The sequence below is a fragment of the Oncorhynchus mykiss genome, chromosome 18 (assembly GCF_057628025.1).
Source record: "Oncorhynchus mykiss isolate SJ-2025 chromosome 18, ASM5762802v1, whole genome shotgun sequence".
NCBI lineage: Eukaryota > Metazoa > Chordata > Actinopteri > Salmoniformes > Salmonidae > Oncorhynchus > Oncorhynchus mykiss.
The window spans coordinates 69,632,279-69,656,876 of NC_143039.1; the positions used below are offsets into that span (position 1 = coordinate 69,632,279).

Here is a 24,598-nt window from a genome sequence, read left to right on the forward strand (position 1 = left end):
GGTTTCATTTTCTCAGCAGCCTTTCGATTGGTAGATTACTGCATGTCGTTTTAAAGCGCGCTAAAAGAGTGGAAACAACATATACTCAGCACGACATAAAATTCTCCTGGTGTAAGAAGCTGATTTAGTCTCTTTCAAAGCAGCGTTTAGGATTCTTATTGCCAGCAGTCAGGTAAGAAACGTCGAATTTATTTTTATTGGGACTTTTTGAACCCACTGTCGGAGCAAAGATGTTTTTAAACTAACCCATTGTTTTGTCTCTCTGTGGTTGTAGCTTGCCTACATTGTAGGGCTGGGCGGTATACTATACAGTATTTTACGATATACCGGTATTGATGCACGGACGGGATTGTGTTTTTACTTTACCTTCTATAAAGGTATTTGAATGTTTTATTTTTATGTGATACGCCGTGTGTAACGTCCATTTTGTATAGTTTACTTCGCTACTTGAGTCCTCTCTCACTCAACTCAATTGAAATCAATTCAAAGGGCTTTGTTGGCATGGGACACATATTGTAGCGACTCGCACAGACAGCTGTGTGTTATTTTACTAGTTGGTTGTGTTGTACTTACCAGTACCCAGTGTTCGCGGGGTCCGACATGCCAATCAACTTGCTATCTGTCAATCACGGGAATGTTCTGATGCCGGGCATCCTGGTCGAGTGGAGTGGTGTGGTTTAATTTTTTTTATAGGGTATCTTTCATTAATTTGGCGTGGGCTACGGCCAAACAGTAGCCTATGTGGAGTTGGGTTAATAAACAGGACATTCGTAAACTGAATTCTGTCTGGACAATTGTTCCTTTATGATCTAGCTAGTTCATTGCAATATGTTTACATTGCCAAGCCAAGTTAAATAGATAATAAACAAAAGCAGACCTGCCAAACCTGTCCAACTTTTTAGAGTAGTTGACGCGCGCGGTAAATTGGAATTTGGTGGTTTCTTTCCCCCGCACGCTCGTACACGCGCTGTTTGAGTCTGATCGCAATTCTAGAATTGGACCAAATCAAGTCTATAAAAGGTTGGAATACTTTTCTTTCTTGACTGCATTCAATTTATACATATGATCAAATTCACTAACAAACTCTAATTAGAAAGAACACACAAAGGCCCTTTATTCTTGGAGTTGTTTTTATTTTATTAAACAAATAACACGTTGTTTGTTTAGGTACAAATGTCTTATCCAATTATAATTTCGTAACTCTATGATAAGAATAACAAATGTTTGAAGCAGAGCATCAGTATGAAATATACATGCTATCCATAATAAAAACGAAAAAGCTATGATAGGAAACAGTGGGTGAGAACAAATATTCTGGCGACCCTCAAATGTTCAGGAAATCATTTCCTAGACAGATTTGCCTGGTAGCTAGCAGATTTAGCCTTATGTAGCTGGGCATTAGGGTAGATTTCTCTGTGGCAATCATTGAAACCTTGGTAGAGGGCACCCCCCCCCAACACATGGTTTGTATTTACAATGTTTCTTCACTGGTTGTGGCAACAGGTCACAAATCTTGATGCTGTGATGAGACAGTGGTATTTCACCTAATAGATATGAGAGTTTATCAAAATTGGATTTGTTTTGGAATTCTTTGTGGGTCTGTGTAATCTTGAGGGAAATGCATGTCCTCCGATATGGTCATAAATGTGGCAGGAGGTTAGGAAGTGCAGCTCCATTTCCACATAATTTTGTGGGCAGTGTTTTCTCTGGAGAGCCAGGTTTGCCTAGGCGGCATCTCAATATCAAGGCCATGCTCACTGAGTCTGTACATAGTCAAAGCTTTCCTTAATGTTGGGTCAGTCACAGTGGTCAGGTATTCTGCCACTGTACTCTTTGTTTAGGGCCAAATAGAATTCCAGTTTGCTCTGTTTTTTTGTTAAATTCTTTCCATTGTGTCAAGTAATTCTCTTTTTGTTTTCTCATGATTTGGTTGATTCGAATTGTGTTGCTGTCCTGGGGCTCTGAGGGGTCTGTTTTTGAGCAGAGCCCCAGGATCAGCTTACTTAGGGGACTTGTCTCTAGGTTCATCTCTCTCTGTAGATGATGGCTTTATGGAAGGTTTGGGGAATCGCTTCCTTTTAGGTGGTTATAGAATTGAACGTCTATTTTCTGGATTTTGATCATTTGCGGGTGTCGGGCCTAATTCTCAATGCAGAGTCTCAATTTGGTGTTTGTCCCATTTTGTGAATTATTTGTTGGTGAGGGAACCCAGACCTCACAACCATAAAAAGCAATGGGTTCTACAACTGATTTCAAGTATTTTTTTTTTAGCCAGATCCTAATTGGTATGTGAAATTTTTATGTTCCTTTTCTATGGCGTAGAAGGCCCTTCTTGCCTTGTCTCATATGTTTCACAGCTTAAAAATCAACAAAGCATGAGAAGACTTTGCCTTTGTTTTGATTTGTTTGTTTGTCAGTTATGGTGTGCAAGGTGAATATGTGGTCTGTCCTATGTAAATTTGGTAAAAAGCCCATTTGATATTTGCTCGGTACATTGTTTTCACTGAGGAAATGTACAAGTCTGCTGTTAATGATAATGCAGAGGATTTTCCCAAGGTTGCTGTTGACCCATATCCCACGGTAGTTATTGGGGTCAAATTTGTCTCTACTTTTGTGCATTGAGGTGATCAGTCCTTGGTTCCAAATATTGGGGGAGATGCCATAGCTGAGGATGATATTGTTTTGTTTTTTTAAAGTATAGCCAATTGAAATTTGTGGTCTGTATATTTTATTTTACCATCAACACCACAGGCCTTTTGGGGTTTGTATTTTGTCCTGTAGTCCATTCAATGTAATTGGAAAATCCAGTGGGTTCATGTAGTCTTTTTAATAGCTGATTCTAAGATTTGTATTTCATCATGTATATGTTTTTGCTGTTTGTTCTTTGTTATAAAGCCAAAAAGATTGGAGAAGTGGTTTATCTATACATCTCCATTTTGGATAGATAACTCTTCGTGTTTAGTGCTTTCCAATTTTCCCAGAAGTGGTTACATTGAGCTGATTTCTGACATGCTGTTCCCTCTTTTTCCGTAGTGTTTTTCTGTATTGTTTTAGTGATTCACCATAGTGAAGGTGTTGACTCAGGTTTTCTGGGTCTCTATGCTTTTGGTTGGATAGATTTCTCAATTTGTCATTGTTTAAAATGTTCTTAGGTTGTCTGCTTGACATTTTTTGATTTGATAGGGAAGCTGAGAGGTCAAATAGTCTGTTAAGGCTTTCTGCTGCCAAGTTTACACTCTCACTATGACAGTGACATATTTTATCCAGGAAGTTGTCTAAAAGGGCTTGAATTTGTTTCCTAATTGCTTTTTTGGTAGGTTTCTACACTACTTTCCTTCCATCTATAGCGTTTCTTAATATTATTCAGTTCCTTTGGCTTTGATGACTTGTGATTTGAGTATTGCTCAGTTCATGATTTTGCTGTCATCTGGTAGGGGTGTCAGTGGGCTGACTGTGAACACTCTGAAGGACTCTGTGATGAGGTCAGTGATAAAGTAATCTACGGTACTACTGCCAAGAGATGCGCTATAGGTGTACCTCCCATATGAGTCTCCTCGAAGCCTAGCATTGACTATGTACAGAGCTGCAGTTGTTTTTGTTGGTTGTTTTGTCATAGTTGTGTATTTGAAAAATAATGTTGTTCGCTCTCTCTATTTATTTATATATATATATATATATGCGCCGCTTTCCACACAGACCTAGCCTTGTCCCCTGTCACTCAAGGAGCGCATGTGTTGTTCCTCAACCAGAGACACTTGCGTTCAGTCAACATGGTCAATTCAGCAGTATTGATGACCGTTTCTTAGCAAGTTGGCTCTAAATCTTGTTAGCTGCTAATCACTAGCTCGCTATGTACAGTACTGAATCAGAACAAACGTAATTAGCTATTCAGCCTGATAATACCAGTGAATGTTTGTGCAACAGTATTTTCTAAATCAAAAAGGAATATGCGAAGCATGAATATGTTAGCAAAATGAAGTAGCTAACAGAACATTTTAATGTAACCAAAGATAATTGGGTCCCCTAGGAAACACTTCTTTGGTTCCTACTAATTAGAATAATCATATTTCCATATTGCCAACAGTTCACCCAATTGTTTTGCTCTAAATCGCAATTGCAACATTTGGTAAAAAATAAGGCCTATAAGTGTGGAAATGATCTGAAGAGTGCAGGAAATACAGAAATTGATAAACAATTTGTTTTGGTTAAATAGAACAATATAAAACAATCAGAATGGAGAAAGACCCATTGAAGTCACTTAGCATGTATGTGTTGCCACCCTGGGATCACTCACCACTCATAAAACATGGAGAACTTATTTTATTATTAAAAAACATGAAATACCATCATACCGCCATTTAAAAAAAATATATATATATATACTGTGATATGGTATTTTGGCCATATCGCCCAGACCTACTAAATGTTCACTTCAAGTCTCATATGTGGCTCTCTTGTCTAAAATAATAGTTCGCTACTTTATGTTTATAATGAATGATAGCGTTGTCTGACTTGCAGTTTTACTGTCATGAGAGCCAGCTGTTTAGATAGTTGAAATCCCTGACTGACTAGCTAGATAACTTGCCCAAACTCTAACATTTGAAATTGCTGGCGATTTTTATAATATTGCTTATTTTTAATTTCAACAAACGTTGATGCCTACAGAGTGATGGATCGATACAATGATGTGAAGATTCTTCTGAAAACCTGGGAGCAGTCATTTGTTCAAGAAAATCAAAGAAAGCCCAACAAGGTACTATATCTACCTAGCTATCTATAGGTAATTAGCTATTCAATTACCATGTATTACTAACCAGAGACCTACAGTAACTAACTCGTATAGTCTTTCTCACGGTTGTGTCCTATTATTCAGGGTGATATTGACGCAGCCCCAGAAGAGGCTAAAAGTAAGTGCATGCCAATATTTTAACTGGCTAAAAAATCAGATCTGAAACACAGGGGAGAAATGTTGCTGCTCTCAGGCTTGTGTTCATTGGTTATCACCATAGCAAAACGTTTTGTAACCGATTTTAAAATAATAATTTTAAAAAATACATTTCTTATGGGACAAATTCAGGTAGGTCCCTCCCTGTTTTGGCCGGTTTGCTTCCGTTTGCTGCCTACTGAATAGGACTCAGGTATTCTTCTATAATTCATTTCAGTTACTAAAATGCATTGCTTTGAGTTTTGTGTTTCTGCATGTGTTTCACAGAGCTCTACAAAGAATATCGAACACTCAAGCAAGCAAAAGAAAACGGCAGCAATGGGCATACAGACCCAACACCTACCGCACAGACTCAGTCATCTGAGAAGGTAGGTTATGTTCAGTGTAATTATATTGTTATAAAACTTGTCATCCACATTTATTAGTTAACGGTGTTTAAAGGGACAATATGTGATTTTTCTTTCATAAATTGTTTTACTTTTAAATGAATGATACATACCCATTTACCGCTTTTGTTAACCGAAAGGTTGCTAAATCGAATCCCTGAGCTGACAAGGTAAAAATCTGTTGTTCTGCCAACTGAACAAGGCAGTTAACCCACCGTTCCCCAGTAGGCCGTCATTGAAAATAAGAATTTGTTCTTGACTGACTTGCCTAGTTCAATATATTATTATTTATTTTGTTGGCGTTGAAGAATACCCCTTTTTTAATGTTTTCTCTTTGAAGGAATCCGATTGCTGGGGCACTCACCTGAACCGTAAGAGCATGCCGGTGGCTGCTCCCAAACTGACGCTGACGCCCAAGGACAAGGAGTCCCTCCAAGCCTCGGCCCAGTACTTTGGCATGAAGCTCAAGTCAAACCTGGGTGCTCTAACAAAGGTACAGTCTGTGTGTAGTTTGGCTGTGTCTAGTTCCACACGTTGTTTTTTGCAAACTCTGTTGCATACATTTGATTTTGCATCCTGTTAGTATAAATTGCAAACTGCTATTGCTAGTTAATGTGATGATGGAGATGTGGGGAATTTGGACCTCTGCCATTTTGAATATATACATTTTTCCTGCGCTATAAACTGTTTCTAGGAAAGACCTGTTTCTCTGAAGAAGTCGTTCACGCCACGTCGAACACCTCTGAAGTCCTGGAAAGACGGCCAGAGCCCAAACCCTGCAGCTGGTGCTGCAGGCAGCGATACACTGTTATCCCCTCTGCTAAAGCCAGCCAACACACGTCCACACCTCCTGGCCTGTCCAGTGCAGACAGGGACAGAACACCCACATCAGCCCTTTGAGCCAATACCAGCCTTCACGCCCTCCAAGCTGTGGTCTCCTGCAGCGGGGGCATCCTCATCAGACAGACCGGCAGGAAGTAGGGCCCAGCAGCTCAGACAGACCTTCACCAAGAGGTTATCCTCTGTAGACAGCAGCTGGCTCGAGAGATGTCAGGTGTTTGACGAGGTGGGTGTCGCGGAGAAGCCGGTTGTGGGTAATTTGTCTCTCGCCGTGGTGTCGGCGGTAGATTCACCACAGGCCAAAGGGGGAGGTGTTGGCGAGGGAGAGAACCCAGGACGTGCCGCCAGTTCCTTTGTCATTCCTTCCATGCAGAATGAAGGGACAACTCTCCTGGGGGAGAGGGCTTCCAAGAGTACCATGCCACAGGCTCTGCCTTTTTCAGACGAGCAACAGCCCAAAATTGGTTGTGGCGTAACGTCTGCAGCAGTCCCAGCCAGTCTGCGGTCCACTGGACAACACTCCTCATTGGGGTCTGGCTCCGGAGAGGGAAAGGATGGAGAAACCAGACCAGGTCTCAGAGGACAGGCCGAGGGCGGAACGTCAGAAGAGACAGCCATCGGCGCCTCCACCGCCAAGAAATCTCGAGCAAGGGCCAGAAAGGGCCGGGTAGGAAGGGTTGAAGAGGAGGCGGAGGTGTCGACGCAGCCACCACAGAAGGCCAAGGGTGACGAGCTCGGGACGGAGAAGAAAGGTACGAAGAAAAAGGCCAAAAAGAGGCAAAGGGACCTTGACACAGATGGAGAGACCCCTGACGACACAGAGAAAGAGGGGGCGGTGAAAAAGAGGAGAACCAAAAAGGTTACAGAGGCTACACTTGATGGCAGGAGTCCCAAAAAAGTCCCCAGAGTGAGGAAGAAGAAGGCTCAGACGGGTGATGGAAATGCTAGCGAGCAGGGGAGTGGTGATGTCACAGAGAAGGAAGCAGTGAAGCAGAAACCAAGGCTTCCACAGGAGAACCTCCTAGGAGAGGTGGATGAGGAAGATGTCAAAGCTGCCAGGAACAGAGGGAGCAACGCTATGAGACCTAAGTGGGTTATACTCTATATTACCCTTGGACTACTAAATATTTCAACAAACAATATTATTTAGATTTACAAATGGATCTATGCGCTCTTGAGAGCCCCTTTTTAAATATATATTCCTCATTGACTGTAATTGTCATAACTATATTATTTTTAATAATCTAATTGTTTTGTATTAATGTGATTTTTCTTTCGCACCATCTGTCCAGACCCATCAAGAACTCGGACTGTAACTTTGTTAAGCTCAACCTGAAAAATAAGTCTCATGTCAAAGGATACGCATGTAGGGGCGCTGGCCTACGGAAGCAGGTAAGGAAACTAGTACGGTTGGTACATAATGTGCATTCAGAAACTATTCAGACCCCTTGACTTTTTCCACATTTTGTTACGTTACAGCCTTACTCTAAAATGTATTAAATCGTTTTTTTTTTACCTTCATCAATCTACACACAATACCCCAATGTATAAAAAAATTTAAGTCACATTTACATAAGTATTCAGACCCTTTACTCAGTACTTTGTTGAAACACCTTTGGCAGCGATTACATGCTCAAGTCTTCTTGGGTATGATGCTACAAGCTTGGTACACCAGTATTTGGGGAGTTTCTCCCATTCTTCTCTGCAGATCCTCTCAAGCTCTGTCAGGTAGGATGTGGAGCGTCGCTGCACAGCTATCTTCAGGTCTCTCCAGAGATGTTTGATCGGGTTCAAGTCCGGGCTCTCGCTGGGCCACTCAAGGACATTCAGAGACTTGTCCCGAAGCCATTCCTGCGTTGTCTTGGCTGTGTGCTGAGGATCGTTGTCCTGTTGGAAGGTGAACCTTTGCCCCAGTCTGAGGTCTTGAGCGCTCTGGAGCAGGTTTTCATCAAGGATCTCTCTGTACTTTGCTCCGTTCATCTTTGCCTTGATCCTGACTAGTCTCCCAATCCCTGCTGCTGAAAAACATCCCCACAGCATGATGCTGCCACCACCATGCTTCACCGTAGGGATGGTGCCAGGTTTCCTCCAGACGTGACGCTTGGCATTCAGGCCAAAGAGTTCAATCTTGGTTTCATCAGATCAGAGAATCTTGTTTCTCATGGTTTGAGAGTCCTTTTGGTGCCTTTTGGCAAACTCCAATCGGGGCTGTCATGTGCCTTCTTACTGAGGAGTGGCTTCCGTCTGGCCACCTACAATAAAGGCCTGATTGGTGGAGTGCTGCAGAGATGGTTGTCCTTTTGGAAGGTTTTCCCATTTCCACAGAGGAACTCTGGAGCTCTGTCAGAGTGACCATCGGGTTGCTAATACCTGCTTTCGCTTTATGGGTCTAAAAACCCGTTTTCGCTTTGTCGTTATGGGTTATTGTGTGTACAATTGAATCCATTTTAGAATAAGGCTGTAACGTAACAATGTGGAAAAAGTCTAGGGGTCTGAATGCTTTACAGCATACAGTCCCTGCCTAGGAAGACAGTACGTGTATATATGATATCAGAACATTTTATCCTGTTTTTCTCTCTGTTTCAGTTGACCATGGAGAAGTTCCAGCTAAAGGGGGAGAGGTTTGGAGGACCAGACTCACGGTTTAGAGGTGGAAGAGGCAGAGGAGGGTTTAGAGGTGGAAGAGGCAGAGGAGGGTTTAGAGGTGGCTTCGGAGGGTTCAATCGTCCAGGGGACCCCTGCTTCAAGTGTGGAGGCACAGGACACTGGGCTATGAACTGCAAGGGCAGAGGTGAGCGGTCACAGCACAGACGACTGAAGCTGTGGTAGCTAAATTGGTTTGTTTCGATGAGTGGTTCTTTAGAAACTAGTTTCATTGACCACATCACGCTTGTCTTTACTACGTTGATGCATAAGAAATACTGTGCTAAAAAAAAATATTTGATGCACCTGGGGTCTGTTGAGGAAGGTGCAACATTACAGAACATTCAGTTGGAAATGTATTTTGCTCAACAGATCTGATTAGCTGTCCTTTACATGTGCAAGAGTCATTTTTAACTTTTGAACGCTTCTCCTTACTGAATACATCCCTGTATCCTGTGAATGTTATATATATATATTGATTCTAATATATAACCCCTATTTAACCTGTTTTGCCCTTCCTGTTTCTAGTTGGCGCTCCAGTAGACAGTGCTGCTGCTGATGATGCGTCTGCGGTTGAGGAGCCCTTCGAACTGCCAACCTTGGAAGAAGTTGCCCGGGCAACGGGAACTCTGCGTTCCGAGCCTCGGGGTATGCTATTGTCACCCCTTCTGGCGACGAGATCTACATCAGTGAAAATGTTGAGGCAGGCAGATTCTCCCCCCAATCAAAATATCCCCAAGGGTGCACCCCAAATGGCACCCTATTCCTTATATAGTGCACTACCTTTGTCGTTAGCCCTATGTGCGATGGTTAAGAGTTGGGCACTATTAAGGGAAAAGGGTGCTATTTGGGACATATAACAGTGCATTCGGAAAGTTTTCAGACCCCTAGACCTTTTACACCTTTTTGCTACATTACAGCCTTATTCTAAAATGCATTAAATAAACAATTTTCCTCGATCAGCTACACATGATACCCCATAATGACAAAGCGAAAACAGGTTTTTAGAAAATGTTGCATATTTATTAAAAATGTAAAACAGATACCTTATTTATATAAGTATTCAGACCCTTTGCTATAAGACTTGAAATTGAGCTCAGGTGGGGCATCCTGTTTCCCTTGATCATACTTGATGTTTCTACAACTTGATTGGAGTCCACATGTGGTAAATTCAATTGATTGAATTGATCCTCCATCATTCTTAAATGGAAGAAGTTTGGAACCACCAAGACTCTTCCTAGAGCTTGACCCCCGGCCAAACGTAGCAATTGGGGGAGAAGGGCCTTGGTCAGGGAGGTAACCTAGTATCCAATGGTCACTCTGACAGAGCTCCAGAGTTCCTCTCTTTATTGCAGAGTGGCCAGGCGGATGCCACTCCTCAGTAAAAGGCACATGACAGCCCGGTTTGGCGTTTGCCAAAAGGCACTAAAAGACTCAGACCATGAGAAACAATATTCTCTGGTCTTTTGAAACCAAGACTGAACTCTTTGGCCTGAAAGCCAAGCATCACTTCTGGAGGGAACCTGGCACCATCCCTACGGTGAAGCATGGTGGGGATGTTTTTTAGCGGCAGGGACTGGGAGACTAGTCAGGATCAAGACAAAGAGGAACAGAGCAAAGTACAGAGATCTTTGATGAAAACCTGCTCCAGAGTGCTCAGGACCTCCGACTGGGGCAAAGGGTCACCTTCCAACAGGACAACGACCCTAAGCACACAGCCAAGACAGCACAGGAATGGCTTCGGGACAAGTCTCTGAATGTCCTTGAGTGGCCCAGCCAGAGCCCGGACTTGAACCCGATCAAACATCCCTGGAGAGACCTGAAAATAGCTGTGCAGTGACGCTCCCCATCCTATCTGACAGAGCTTGAGAGGATCTGCATAGAAGAATGGGAGAAACTCCCCAAATACTGGCGTGACAAGATTCTAGCGTCATACCGAAGACTCGAGCATGTAATCGCTGCCAAAAGGTGCTTCAAGAAGCTACTCAGTGAAGGGGTCTGAATACCTGTGTAAATGTGATATTTCAATTTTTTTTTAAACATTTGCAAACAATTCTAAAAACCTGTTTTTGCTTTGTCATTATGGGGTATTGTGTGTAGATGGGGGGGGGACAATTGAATCAAATTTATAATAAGGCTCTAATGTAACAATGTGGAGAAAGTCAAGGGGTCTGAATACTTTCCAAATGCACTGTACTTTGAAGCATCACAATAAGCTAAATAGACAACTTAGAAGTTGGACCAATCAGAATCTTCACCATACACTCACTCACTTTGTTGATAAGGGTCATTTTTCCAGTGTATCTGTCAGCAGTGACTATTTCTCCCAAGTCTAGCTCCCTTCAGTATCCCAGAACATCTGTTTTAGCAGTAGAGACAACCTAACGTTATGACTGTAACTACTACTCCCTGAAGGAGGGAAATGAGTTACAACATACTATGGGGAGTTGCACTTGCGATTTCAGTTGAAGGATCTACAATCACTCCTGACAAGGCCAATGAAATGCACACCTCGCTGGAAGCCCCGCCCACCACAGGTGATAAGTGTGAGGCTCGGATTCATTCTTTCAATTTAATACCGCTCTTCACCGAGCCCAGGAACGGGCGGTGTGGGGCCAAACAGATGTTGTACCTTGTTTCCCTCCTCCAGGGAACAGTAGTTTTAGTCATAACGTTACATTCCCTTTCAGTCTGTCAACTTTTGGTACAACGTACTGTAGAGAAATAGAATTTCGCCCCAAGCCGACCCCCAACGGATACTAAATGAAACTGCCCATGGCAGACCACCCAGACCTGACCCCGCCAGATGAGACAGTCTGGGTATTTCCACACGGCGCGCTGCCTAGTGACTTTCCCCTCGTCCCAGCCATTAGCACCCTGTGGGCTACACTGAGGCCAGTGACATCCAAAAGAGAGAACCTCACAACCGTGATGTCCAACTCAACCCTTTAAACAACGCCCAAGACGCTGCCAGACCCCTGGTGGAGTGGGCACAATCACCACTAGGTAACCTTTGCCCCTAGCAAAACAGACAACAAGTTTGTCACATAACCAGATATCCCGGGTCTATTCAAGGTCTCTTTGAGTAGCCTCCCATAACCGGCGGCAGAGCGCACAGCAGCCGGGTTGGGCGCCGGCAGCCACCACACCCCACGCCCAGGCGACCACCTAATCCATCTTCGCTTCCTGCACCTCGGTCCCAGCTGAGGTACCGGCATCCGGGAAAGGAAAGTCCCCATCGGTAATTACAAGCTTCCTCAAGAATACTACCGTACCCCTCTTTTCGTGGAGATTGCCGCAGTACAGTGTCGTCTCGGTCGTTTTCTTAGTCATCTTACTCATTGCACCAGAACATTTGAAGAATAACTAATTGTTTGTGATTAGAAAACTTACGAGAGCAAGTACACGCAACTTCCAGGGGTGAGCAGCTGCACACAAGCCTAAGGTCACCATGCGCAATGCCAAGCTAGTGAGCATTACACATGGTGATCTTAGGCTTGTGCGCAGGTGCTCGGCCGTGGAAACCCATTTTATGAAGCCCAGGACGAACAGTTATTGTGCCGATGTTGCTTCCAGAGGCAGTTTTGAACTCCGTGGTGAGTGTTGCAACCGAGGGAAGACTATTTTTACGTACTTCAGCACTCAGCGGTCCCATTCTGTGAGCTTGTATGGCCTACCAATTCGCAGTTGAGCCGTTGTTGCTCATTGATGTTTCCACTTCACAATAACAGCACTACAGTTGACCGGGGCAGCTCTAGCAGGGAAGAAATTTTACGAACTAACTTGTTGGAAAGGTGGCATGTTGAAAGTCATTGAGCTCTTCAGTAAGGCCATTCTACTGCCAATGTCTATGGAGATTGCATGGCTGTGTGCTCAATTTTATACACCTGTCCGCAACAGGTGTGGCTGAAATAGCTGAATCCACTAATTTGAAGGGGTGTCCACATACCTTTGTGTGTGTATGTATATGTCAAGCCGAGACTTAAGTGGGTAAAATGTCACTGCTAAGACCACTCGGGTATGGTCCCCACGGAAACGATCAACGTTAATTTTTATAGATCGGGTTACGCCCCAAATGGCACCTTATTCCCTATAGAATGCCCAGATTTTTTTTTCTCCCCTGGCCCATAGTGCACTACTCTCTACCAGAGCCCTATGTAGGGAATAGGGTGCCATTTGGGGCGTACTTGGAGTGAAATACAGTTCCACAAACAGACAATGTCCAGCGAAACTCCCCCTGTCTATGTATGGGTCCCAAATGACACCCTATTCCCTTTTTATGATGCATTACTTTTGACCAGGGCCTATAGGGCTCTGGTCAGAAGTAGTGTATAGTAATAGGGTGCCATTTCGGATGCATACTATATCTATCTCATTATTACAGTGGCGCCCCCCATTGTTAAAGAGGAGAATGAGGGTCTGGGGGAGAAGCAGCAGGAGGATGGTGGTGATGAGGTCTTGTTGAATGTGATCAGGCCGGATTACGAGCGCCTGCTCCCTCCGCCCCCCATGCAGCCCCTCTACCCCCTAGGGGAGGACGGCAAAGTACAAGGTACCCCGTTTTTAAAATTATTAATGAATGAATCTAAACGAATCAATCAACCAGTACAGTATAATTTATACTCCTTTTGACTTCCAATTAAATTTTGTTTCTGCAGCGGTGCCCTCTGAAGTTAATGAAGCACTTAAAGACTTTGGGTACAAGTCTTTCAGACCAGGGCAGGAACAGGCCATCATGAGAATTCTATCAGGTATGCAGGAAGAGGATAAAACAGTGTTTCCTTTATCGTACCTCAGTTAAGGGATTTACATGAGAAGATGTACAGATCCTGTAAGTTGCTCTGGATAAGAATGTCTGCTAAATTACTCCAATAAATGTAATGACTAAATGTAAGTAGTTGCTTTCCCATATGTATGTTTCTTGTTTGTTACAAGCAGGGCTCCCACCCACTTTCACTCCCTGTGTGTGTGGTGTCTTTGGGGGGGGGGGGGAGCTGAACAAATGACACTTACTTTGCAAGATAGAATATAACTTTGTCCATTGTTTTTCTATTCTCTCCAGGTCTGTCCACGCTAGTGGTGCTCTCCACGGGCATGGGCAAGTCTCTGTGCTACCAGCTGCCTGCCTACCTCTATGCCCAGAGGTCGAACTGTATCACTCTGGTGGTGTCACCACTGGTGTCTCTTATGGATGATCAGGTAACGTCCCATATCTGTAGCCCCTAGTTAACGCCCCATATCTGTAGCCCCTAGTTAACGCCCCATATCTGTAGCCCCTAGTTAACGCCCCATATCCGTAGCCCCTAGTTAACGTCCCATATCCGTAGCCCCTAGGTAACGCCCCATATCTGTAGCCCCTAGTTAACGTCCCATATCCGTAGCCCCTAGTTAACGTCCCATATCCGTAGCCCCTAGTTAACGTCCCATATCCGTAGCCCCTAGTTAACGTCCCATATCTGTAGCCCCTAGTTAACGTCCCATATCTGTAGCCCCTAGTTAACGTCCCATATCTGTAGCCCCTAGTTAACGTCCCATATCTGTAGCCCCTAGTTAACGTCCCATATCTGTAGCCCCTAGTTAACGTCCCATATCCGTAGCCCCTAGGTAACGCCCCATATCCGTAGCCCCTAGTTAACGCCCCATATCTGTAGCCCCTAGTTATACAACACCTTATTGATACAGACATTGTCTTGTGAATGTCTCAAAATAAGTGATTTGAATGAAATACTGAAAGCATATTATTTTGTCTCCTTAGCTTTCTGGACTTCCATCCAAGCTGAAAGCGGCTGCCATTCACTCCAATATGTCTAAAAAACAGAGAGAGGTTGCCATTGAGAAGGTACTGTTATCCTCTTTCAATCCACTTAGTTAGAGCATAGTTTATCTAGGCCTAAACCTTAGCGTTTTTGCGTAATGTTTAACTGCATTGATAATTTTTGTTTCCTGCATTAGACTTCTATAGCTGTCAGTGATATTTTTGTTATTCATACTGTGTGTGTGTGTGTGTGTCTGTACCTTCAGGTGCACATTTGTATGTGTTGTGTGATACCATGAAGATGCCACTACAAGGATGTCAGTCATATTTCCATTGCTGTTGATGTCTTATCTATTGTGATCTACATGACGACAAAGTTTTCTGCTTTGTGTGTGTGTCCTCCAGGTTAAGGCAGGTGAGGTCCATGTCCTGCTCCTGTCCCCTGAGGCGTTGGTAGGTGGAGGTCACTCTGGCCCTGGCTGTCTTCCCCCAGCTGACCAGCTCCCCCCGGTGGCCTTCGCCTGTATCGACGAGGCCCACTGTGTCTCAGAGTGGTCACACAACTTTAGGCCCTGCTACCTGCGTCTCTGCAAGGTGAGCTCTGATGACCACTTCATTCATATTTACCTCTATCCTAACCCACCATTTGGGGGACACTTGTATTAAAGGCAAGGGGAGTTTTTTTCCCAAAACACTTGCTTCTTTAGAATGAGCCTGTCTCTCACCATAGCTGTAGATGGCTAGCCCGTGCGTGCCGTTCTACCCCTCAGAGTGGAAGAGCCCTGTACGTCTCTTTGACCAACTGGGTTTTAATCTAGGTTGTCAGTGCACCACAATAATTTTAGCTTGCTGACCTGAAGACCTAGATCCTCAGGTCTTAGGCCAGATTACTGAACACATGAGCATGGTTCACCAAACCACCTCCATTCCATCTTCTAGGTGTTGAGGGACCGTCTGGGCGTGCGTTGCCTGTTGGGTCTGACTGCCACCGCCACCCTGTCCACAGCCCTGGACATCGCTCAAAACCTGGGCATCACTGACCAGGACGGTGTTGCTGTCCGCTCAGCCGCCGTGCCTAACAACCTGCAGCTGTCTGTCTCCATGGACCGAGACAAGGACCAGGTAGGGTACATGCCAACCACAACACCAGATAGGGTACATGCCAACCACAAGACCAGGTAGGGTACATGCCAACCACAAGACCAGGACCAGGTAGGGTACATGCCAACCACAAGACCAGGACCAGGTAGGGTACATGCCAACCACTAGACCAGGACCAGGTAGGGTACATGCCAACCACTGGACCAGGTAGGGTACATGCCAACCACTAGACCAGGACCAGGTAGGGTACATGCCAACCACAGGACCAGGTAGGGTACATGCCAACCACAGGACCAGGTAGGGTACATGCCAACCACAGGACCAAGTAGGGTACATGCCAACCACAGGACCAGGTAGGGTACATGCCAATGACGTGCACAAACAATGGAGTTTGCAATTTAATCAAATTTCATTGGTTGCATTGTGCCAGGAAAGCCCAATCAAGCACAGCTAAAGTATTTGAAAGCAAACAAATGGAATTTGAACCCAGGTCTGATGCTGTGTCTCCTGTCCAGGCCCTGGTGTGTCTGCTGAAGGGAGAGCGGTTCGGGTCTCTGGAGTCCGTCATCATCTACTGCACCAGGAGAGAGGAGACGACCCGTATATCTGCCCTGCTCAGGACCTGCCTGCAGGGGGTGCTGTTGAAGGAGTCTAACCGTACAGCTAGTCAGGAGGCAGATGACAACCCTGTAGGGAAGAAGAAGAAAGCTTTGGGTACCTGTCTGTCTGGGTTTGGCTGGAGCTGGGTTGATCGGGATGTTATATTTATCAACTGGGTGGTTAGAGCCCTGATTGCTGATTGCCTGACAGCCGTGGTATATCAGACAGTATATCACGGGAATGACAAAACATTTATTTTTACTGCTCTAATTCCGTTGATAACCAGTTTATAATAGCAATAAGGCACCTCGGGGGATTCATGGTCAATATACTCCGATGTGTTGTGTCTAAGAACAGCCCTTAGCCATGGTAGATTGTTTTTATATTTAACCTTTATTTAACTAGGCCAGGCAGTTAAGAACAAATTCTTATTTACAATGACCGCCTAGGAACAGTGGGTTAACTGCCTTGTTCAGGGGCAGAACGACAGATTTTTACCTTGTCAGCTCGGGATTTGATCCAGCAACCTTTCGGTTACTGGCCCAACACTCTAACTCTACCACCCCCTTGTGCCTTATTGCTTAAATATTTTATTGGGATGTTGATATTCACAGAAGTCTAGGTAAAGGGCTGAATCCTGTCTTGAATCATACATTAATGACAATGGAGAATAGGAATTTTGGAAACTGGACAATTTGCATTGCTCTGATGCCGTTGTCAAAAAGTCTCATCAAAGTGCTAGGATCAGTTTTCCCTTTTAGATCATATTGAATCAGATTATATAGATATGATAGATCAGCATTGCTACTCAGAGATGCTCTGTGACTATGGGCCCTGACACCTCTCTCTGCTGTTTGCCCTCAGCCAGGAAGAAGATCCGTAAGCCTCTGAAGTGGATGGCTGAGTCCTACCATGCTGGCATGTCGTCCTCCGAGCGCCGTCGCGTCCAGAACAACTTCATGTGTGGTGAGCTGCGAGTGGTGGTCGCCACGGTAGCCTTCGGCATGGGCCTGGACAAGTCGGACGTGCGCGGAATCGTGCACTACAACATGCCCAAGAGCTTTGAGAGCTACGTGCAGGAGATCGGGAGGGCAGGGAGAGATGGGGAACCGGCCCACTGTCATCTCTTCCTGGATCCTGAGGTTCTGTCTCCTCTCACCTTTTTCAGTCGTTATTTATTTCATAGTGTTTATTTACTTTTCATCCAAATTCAAATGTGTTTTGATGACAATGTCTAGTAAGTAATAGTTAAGTGATGAATTGATATTTGGTGAGTAGTGTACAGGGGCTGTGCTACAATACTTTTCTTCAAATTATTAGGTTATTCACAAATAAATATATTATTCAATAGAGTGCCAAGACATATGTGTATGCTCATTATGTTGATTAATCCTACGTTCTTGCCTGGTGGTGTTGTAGGGAGGAGACCTGCATGAGTTGCGGAGGCACATCTATGCCAATACGGTGGATTACTATACTGTGAAGAAGATAGTGCAGAAGGTGTTTCCTCCCTGCAGGTGCAGACAGATCCACCAGAACCAGCAGGACCTAGCCAGGGTAATGTTGGTATACTTACATATTCAACTTTTTTTCTTCCCTTCTCTCAGGTCTACAATCATCACACATTAACAGCCTATGACCATTATGTGAACCCCAATTTAATGTTTAGGATTGTTTTTTTTTAAACAAGATGTATCAGGCACAAACCAAACAGTATTTACATTTTTTATTTTTATTCTAACCATGTCTTAGACTCAGGAGGAGGTTGATGACTCTGAGATGATGGAACTGATGGACACCTGTGATGAGAACCCAGTTGAAACACCGGAACACACAACAGAGACTGGTCAGAACACCCCCGTCGAGCAGTTGGAACAGGCCAAAGTTCCTACTGAGGATGTATCAACTTTTCAACCACTGGACGGGGAGCAGAAACACCCATCAGAGTCAAGTGTTCCATTTCCCCAGAGAGGCGAACATGAAGAGGAGGAGCAGACAGGGGGAGGTGATGATTGGCCCACGACTAGGGTGTGTCACACCCATGAGAGGGCCATATCTATGCAGGACACTGTGGAAGCCCTGGACATCACTGAGGAAGGTAGGTACCTCACTATACTGAACACAAGACAGGTGAAATATTTTTGCTTGTATAGTTGACTCAAGGATCAGAAACCCATAAATAAATAATTAGAATGATATCCCACTTTTAATTCAGCTTTTCTTTGTCAAGACCAGTGAGTCTCCCGCCTTTTCTTCAGATATCAGACTGTATTACACAATAGACTTAAAATGATTGAAGTTCTATCACTGTGTCTGTCAGGTTTGGAGACTCTGCTGTGCTATCTGGAGCTGCACCCTCAGCAGTGGGTAGAGCTGCTCCACCCCACCCTCTCCAACTGTAAGATGGTCTGTTACAACGGCCCGCATCAACTCCGCAAACTCACCAAAATGTAGGACATCACAAAACCAGGGTCATAGAAAAACGTGTTTAGAAGTTTTGCAATGGAGTTCTGCACAGTCACTCAACACCTGGCCAGTCTGTTACAGTAGACCGTTTAGCTGTACCATACAAAGTCCTGTTTGCTGGGTTGTGTTTTTATATGTAGGTGTGTATTTCATACTCGTGATGTTATTTTGGTCCAGTAAAGGCAGCGGGACATGTGAGCGGTTTGGTGTTTTCATGTACAGGCAATAGATGACTAATGTTTACAATGTGCTTAAACTGTTTTTGTGTAGGTAAGTCATGTTTACAGTACCAGTCAAAAGTTTGGACACACCTACTCATTCAAGAGTTTTTATTTATTTTGTAGAATGATAGTGAAGACATCAAAACTATGAAATAACACATATGGAATCATGTAGTAACCAAAAAAGTGTTAAACAAAACAAAATGTATATTTTTAGATTTTATATTCTTCAAAGTAGCCACCCTTTGCCTAGATGACAGCTTTGCACACTCTTGGCATTCCCTCAACCAGCTTCATCTGGAATGATTTTCCAACAGTTTTAAAGGAGTTCCCACATATGCTGAACACTTGTTGGCTGCTTTTCCTTCACTCTGCAGTCCAACTCATCCCAAACCATCTCAATTGGTTTGAGGTCAGGTGATTGTGGAGGTCAGGTCATCTGATGCAGCACTCCACTGCTTCTTGGTCAAATAACCCTTACACAGCCTGGAGGTGTTTTGGCTCATTGTCCTGTTGAAAAACAAATGATAGTCCCACTAAACTCAAACCAGATGGGATGGTGTATCGCTGCAGAATGCTGTGGTAGCCATGCTGGTTAAGTGTGCCTTGAATTCTAAATAAATCACTAACAACCTCACCAGCAAAGCACCATCACACCACCACCTGCATGCTTCACAGTGGGAACCACTCATGCAGTGAACATCCATTCTCCTACTCAGCGTCTGACAAAGACGGCAGTTGGAACCAACTCAAATTTTGACTCATCAGACCAAAGGACAGATTTCCACTGGTCTAATGTCCATTGCTCGTGTTTCTTGGCCCAACCAAGTCTCTTCTTATTGGTCTCCTTTAGTAGTGCTTTCTTTGCAGCATTTCGGCCATGAAGGCCTGATTCACCCAGTCTCCTCTGAACAGTTGATGTGTCTGTTACTTGAACTGTGAAGCATTTATTTGGGCTGCAATTTGAGGCTGGTAACTCTAATGAACTTCTCTGCTGCAGAGGAGAACTCTGGGTCTTCCTTTGCTGTGGCGGTCCTTGTAAGAGCCCGTTTCATCATAGCGCTTGATGGTTTTTACGACAGCACTTGAAGAAACTTTCAAAGTTCTTGAAATGTTCTGGATTGACTGACCTTCATGTCTTAAAGTAATGATGGACTGTCGTTTCGCTTTGCTTATTTGAGCTGTTCTTGCCATAATATGGACTTGGTATTTTACCAAATAGGGCCATCTTCTGTATAGCCCCCCCCCTTACCTTGTCACAACACAACTGATTGGTTCAAACTAATTAGGAAGGAAATAAATCCCACAAATGATCTTTTAACAAGGCACACCTGTTAATTGAAATGGATTCCAGGTGACTACCTCATGAAGATGGTTGAGAGAATGCCAAGAGTGTGCAAAGCTTTTATCAAGACAATGGGTGGCTACTGTGAAGACTCTAAAATCTAACTTTTTTTGGGTTACTACATGATTCCATATGTGTTATTTCATAGTTTTCATGTCTTTATTCTATAATGTAGAAAAGTCCAAATAAAGAAAAACCCTTGAATGAGTAGGTGTGTCCAAATTTTTGACTGGTACTGTATGTTGAGGGGTGGAATCTGCATGGTGATGATGGATATGTGCTGTCTGATTGGCAGCTGCCCACCTGTTGCCGTAGTGTTAGCCCGGAAACGGCTGGCAGGGGAGCGAGTGGAGACCTGTGATTCGGTCGACTTTGATGTGGTGGAGGTGGCAGACACTATGGGCTGGCAGCTGGGTCTGGTGAAAAGAGGCCTCAGACAACTACAGTGGGCCACAAACAGAGGTGTGTGTTTTTATAGTTAAAAAATGCAAACTACAGTGGAGCATAGTCAAAGATGGGTATGATTACAAATATAATATTATTTCCTACAGAATTTAAAGTGTGCCTGTGTGAGTGTTACATTTGGATAAAAGAGTAGAAATAATTATACTTTTCCATCTCCATATCATACATCTCCTGTCTTCTCCAGGAGTCTTGGTGGAGTTCTCCAACCTGTCCTTCTACTTCCGTTCCTACGGTGATTTGACCCCGGATGAGATGGACCGGGTGTGTGAGTTCCTGCATGGCAGGGTGGTGGCCCAGGAGAGGACCAAACTGTACCAGCTCAAAGCCTGCTTCAAGGCCTTCCGCAGGTCAGCACCAACCTACACTACACCAGTATTCAGAACTCGTACCAACATTAGGTTGCACTACACCAGTATTCAGAACTCGTACCAACACTAGGTTGCACTACACCAGTATTCAGAACTCGTACCAACACTAGGTTGCGCTACACCAGTATTCAGAACTCGTACCAACACTAGGTTGCACTACACCAGTATTCAGAACTCGTACCAACACTAGGTTGCACTACACCAGTATTCAGAACTCGTACCAACACTAGGTTGCACTACACCAGTATTCAGAACTCGTACCAACACTAGGTTGCACTACACCAGTATTCAGAACTCGTACCAACACTAGGTTGCACTACACCAGTATTATAGCAACAAATGTGACTGTAGACACATCCTGTTTACCTGATTTTCATGGCTTTGTAGGGCTGTTATTGGAGCTGTTAACACAATGGTGCTTGAAGTATGTTTAAGACATTGATATTTATACACGTTGTGTGTATTAGCCTTAACTTGGAAAGGTCTCTGCCTGCATTGAGTTCTGCCACACTGTATGTCTTTCTGCAGCGTTGCATTCAAGAGCTGCAGTTTCTGTACGGACAAGCTGGACGAGAGCAGAAGCCTGAAGCTGAAAGGGCTTCTGGGGGATTACTTTGATAAGAGGAGAGAACTGGACCTGAGCAGGAAGTTCCAGGAGGAGAAGGATGGCGAGGACGAGGAGGAGCTGTTGTTGAAATGCAAGGTTCGTCTGTCCTTAAAATTCCCTGAAGGTTTTTTACCAAGTGTAAGTGAAGCTAATGCCTTTAGCGAGTTCTAAATGTAATAAAGTACCTGTATAATGAATGACCTAATAGAGCTGAATCTGGTAAGAACAGAACTTTTCCATTTAGAGTAATGTAGTGAGTTTACAATATTTCTACTTTATATTGAATGTCCTTGAAGTTTAAACAATATTTTTTTTTACGTGTAATTGTTCTGTTTTTACTGCATGTGGATTGTGTAAATGATTTTGTCTAAATTCTGTTTATTGTTGTCAGCACCATTTCACCAGGTCAGACTCCTGCCTGGTAAATGTACTATGCCAATAAAGGTGATTCTGATGGCTTTTGTTGGTCTTCAGATGAAGGACTTTGAGGGTCAGATCAGAGCAGATATTCAGAGTTTCCTGGGCAACCGCAGTGATGAGAAGTTCTCTGGCAGAGCCGTCGCTAGAATATTCTTTGGAATTGGTGAGTTTTCCTTTCTTTTTTTTTGCAAACATCCAGAACTACTTCAGTGTCTAATGGTACAGTATGCTGGCTCCTTGTCACTAGGGGGGGTGGTGGCTTGTTTAGTGCCATGTGTCTGAACTGTATGGGCTCAGTCGTGCCAGTCAGTTTTATGCAGTCAGTGATGATCATTGATTTTCAATTTGTGTTACATTGTCCAACTTGAGCCTACATGATGTAAGGTCATGCAGTTTTTGATGCAGTCCACTGCACCAACTGCACCCTGAAGCCATTGCAGGAGGTTCATTCATTTAGTGTTTTTGCTTGACCCACTCAAACATGGCCAAAGACGTGACTGAAACTGGAACCAACTTTGTGGCCTTGACTCATAGCTACACTACAATAGTGTAGGCTCTCTGTCTAACCTATTGATTGTAGACATGTGTTTTCATTGTGAGGGTGTGATACAGAGGTGGGGTAGATAAAAGTTTATTTTGTGTGACGGATCAGCTAGTCTGAAACACCTTAAAAGGCGAGAGAAATGAACAGACCGGAGGCAGTGGTTGTGGTTCCTTTTCTTTCGGATTGTCTCTAAACAATCAGCAGCAAACTAAACGGCCGTGGCCAAAAAACAACAAGCGGCTCCCCTTGTCTTTAGACTATCGTCTACACGTCATATTTACAGGGCGAACGCTTCCCTCGATCTATAGCCTGCCTTGTTTAACATAGAGCCAAGGTGCGTCAGATGAAGAAGCTTTCTCTGAGGTATGAAAGTCTGACGTCCTCACAGGTCCCCGTGTCTGCTCCCAATCCCACCGAGCTCATCTCCTGGCACACCTATATAGAGGGAGACGCCAAACCAATCAGTGGGCCCAGGTGTGTACTAATGGTCTTTACACTGTGTAGCTGTCCCCTGAGGAGGGTGCTGCCATATCTTCCCCCAGCTGGTCACTGAAACCTATAAACAATGGCTGCTATATTGACACTGCCAAGTTGAAATAAGACTTGTTTTTGGAAAGCCGCTTTAGTAAGTCAACTGGAACGCCCTCTATGGTGTCAGTAAGTCAACTGGAACGCCCTCTATGGTGTCAGTAAGTCAACCGGAACGCCCTCTATGGTGTCAGTAAGTCAACTGGAACGCCTTCTATGGTGTCAGTAAGTCAACTGGAACGCCCTCTATGGTGTCAGTAAGTCAACTGGAACGCCCTCTATGGTGTCAGTAAGTCAACTGGAACGCCCTCTATGGTGTCAGTAAGTCAACTGGAACGCCCTCTATGGTGTCAGTAAGTCAACTGGAACGCCCTCTATGGTGTCAGTAAGTCAACTGGAACGCCCTCTATGGTGTCAGTAAGTCAACTGGAACGCCCTCTATGGTGTCAGTAAGTCAACTGGAACGCCCTCTATGGTGTCAGTAAGTCAACTGGAACGCCCTCTATGGTGTCAGTAAGTCAACTGGAACGCCCTCTATGGTGTCAGTAAGTCAACTGGAACGCCCTCTATGGTGTCAGTAAGTCAACTGGAACGCCCTCTATGGTGTCAGTAAGTCAACTGGAACGCCCTCTATGGTGTCAGTAAGTCAACTGGAACGCCCTCTGTCTTTTTGTTTTCAGGGAGTCCATGTTACCCAGCTCAGACCTTCGGCAGGGACAAGAGATACTGGAGAAAATACATCCAATTTGACTTTAATGAAATCATCCGCTTTGCTATTCAGGAGATCATTCGATTCAAGTGATGAAATACCTACTCTATCTAAAAAATAAAAAAAGTAAATGTTAAAAAAAATATATATAAAAATAAATCTTACCTCGGCTGCAACCATTAACATTTTTTCTGTATTTTTTTCATGTTTGTTTGGTGTACTGTACATTTCATGTAATGTTCTTTGTATGCCAATTTAATAAAATGTATTTTGTACGAAATGTAAGGGCTTGACGTTATTGAAACTTGTGTATGCTCAGAACACTTTGAAGGTTGAAAAAGGTTCTCGGTCAATGGTTCACTGAGTTTTACAGTATGGGTCAAGTGCATTGCATTATTATAGTAGCTACACTACCGTTCAAAAGTTTGGGGTCACAGAGTTCTAGGCAGAGTTCCTCTGTCCAGTGCCTGTGTTCTTTTGCCCATCTTAATCTTTTATTTTTATTGGCCAGTCTGAGATATGGCTTTTTCTTTGCAACTCTGCCTAGAAGGCCAGCGTCCCGGAGTCACCTTTTCACTGTTGACATTGAGACTGGTGTTTTGCGGGTACTATTTAATGAAGCTGCCAGTTGAGGACTTGTGAGGTGTCTGTTTCT

The 24,598-nt window shown here is 44.1% G+C and overlaps 1 protein-coding gene across 2 annotated transcripts; it reads left to right on the forward strand.

Annotated features, from left to right (window-relative positions):
- Window positions 1–17: 17 nt before the first annotated feature.
- LOC110496667 (ATP-dependent DNA helicase Q4) lies at window positions 18–24,223 on the forward strand. 2 transcript variants are annotated; one of them, XM_090209235.1, is made up of 26 exons: window positions 18–172; window positions 275–377; window positions 4,666–4,753; window positions 4,874–4,907; window positions 5,213–5,313; window positions 5,672–5,824; window positions 6,026–7,260; window positions 7,464–7,563; window positions 8,758–8,962; window positions 9,343–9,462; window positions 13,199–13,366; window positions 13,473–13,565; window positions 13,877–14,013; window positions 14,570–14,653; window positions 14,975–15,163; window positions 15,509–15,691; window positions 16,186–16,384; window positions 17,135–17,412; window positions 17,690–17,827; window positions 18,023–18,368; window positions 18,591–18,720; window positions 20,598–20,764; window positions 20,952–21,114; window positions 21,664–21,838; window positions 22,217–22,325; window positions 23,915–24,223. In XM_090209235.1, exons 3-26 carry the CDS (start codon window positions 4,670–4,672, stop codon window positions 24,034–24,036), a joined length of 4,713 nt encoding a protein of 1,570 aa, XP_090065361.1. In that variant the 5' UTR covers window positions 18–172; window positions 275–377; window positions 4,666–4,669; the 3' UTR covers window positions 24,037–24,223. The 2 variants fall into 2 exon arrangements, with proteins under 2 accessions (XP_090065361.1, XP_036809355.2); XM_036953460.2 differs by lacking the exon at window positions 275–377 and having other exon boundaries at window positions 38–172.
- The last annotated feature ends 375 nt before the right edge of the window (window positions 24,224–24,598 follow it).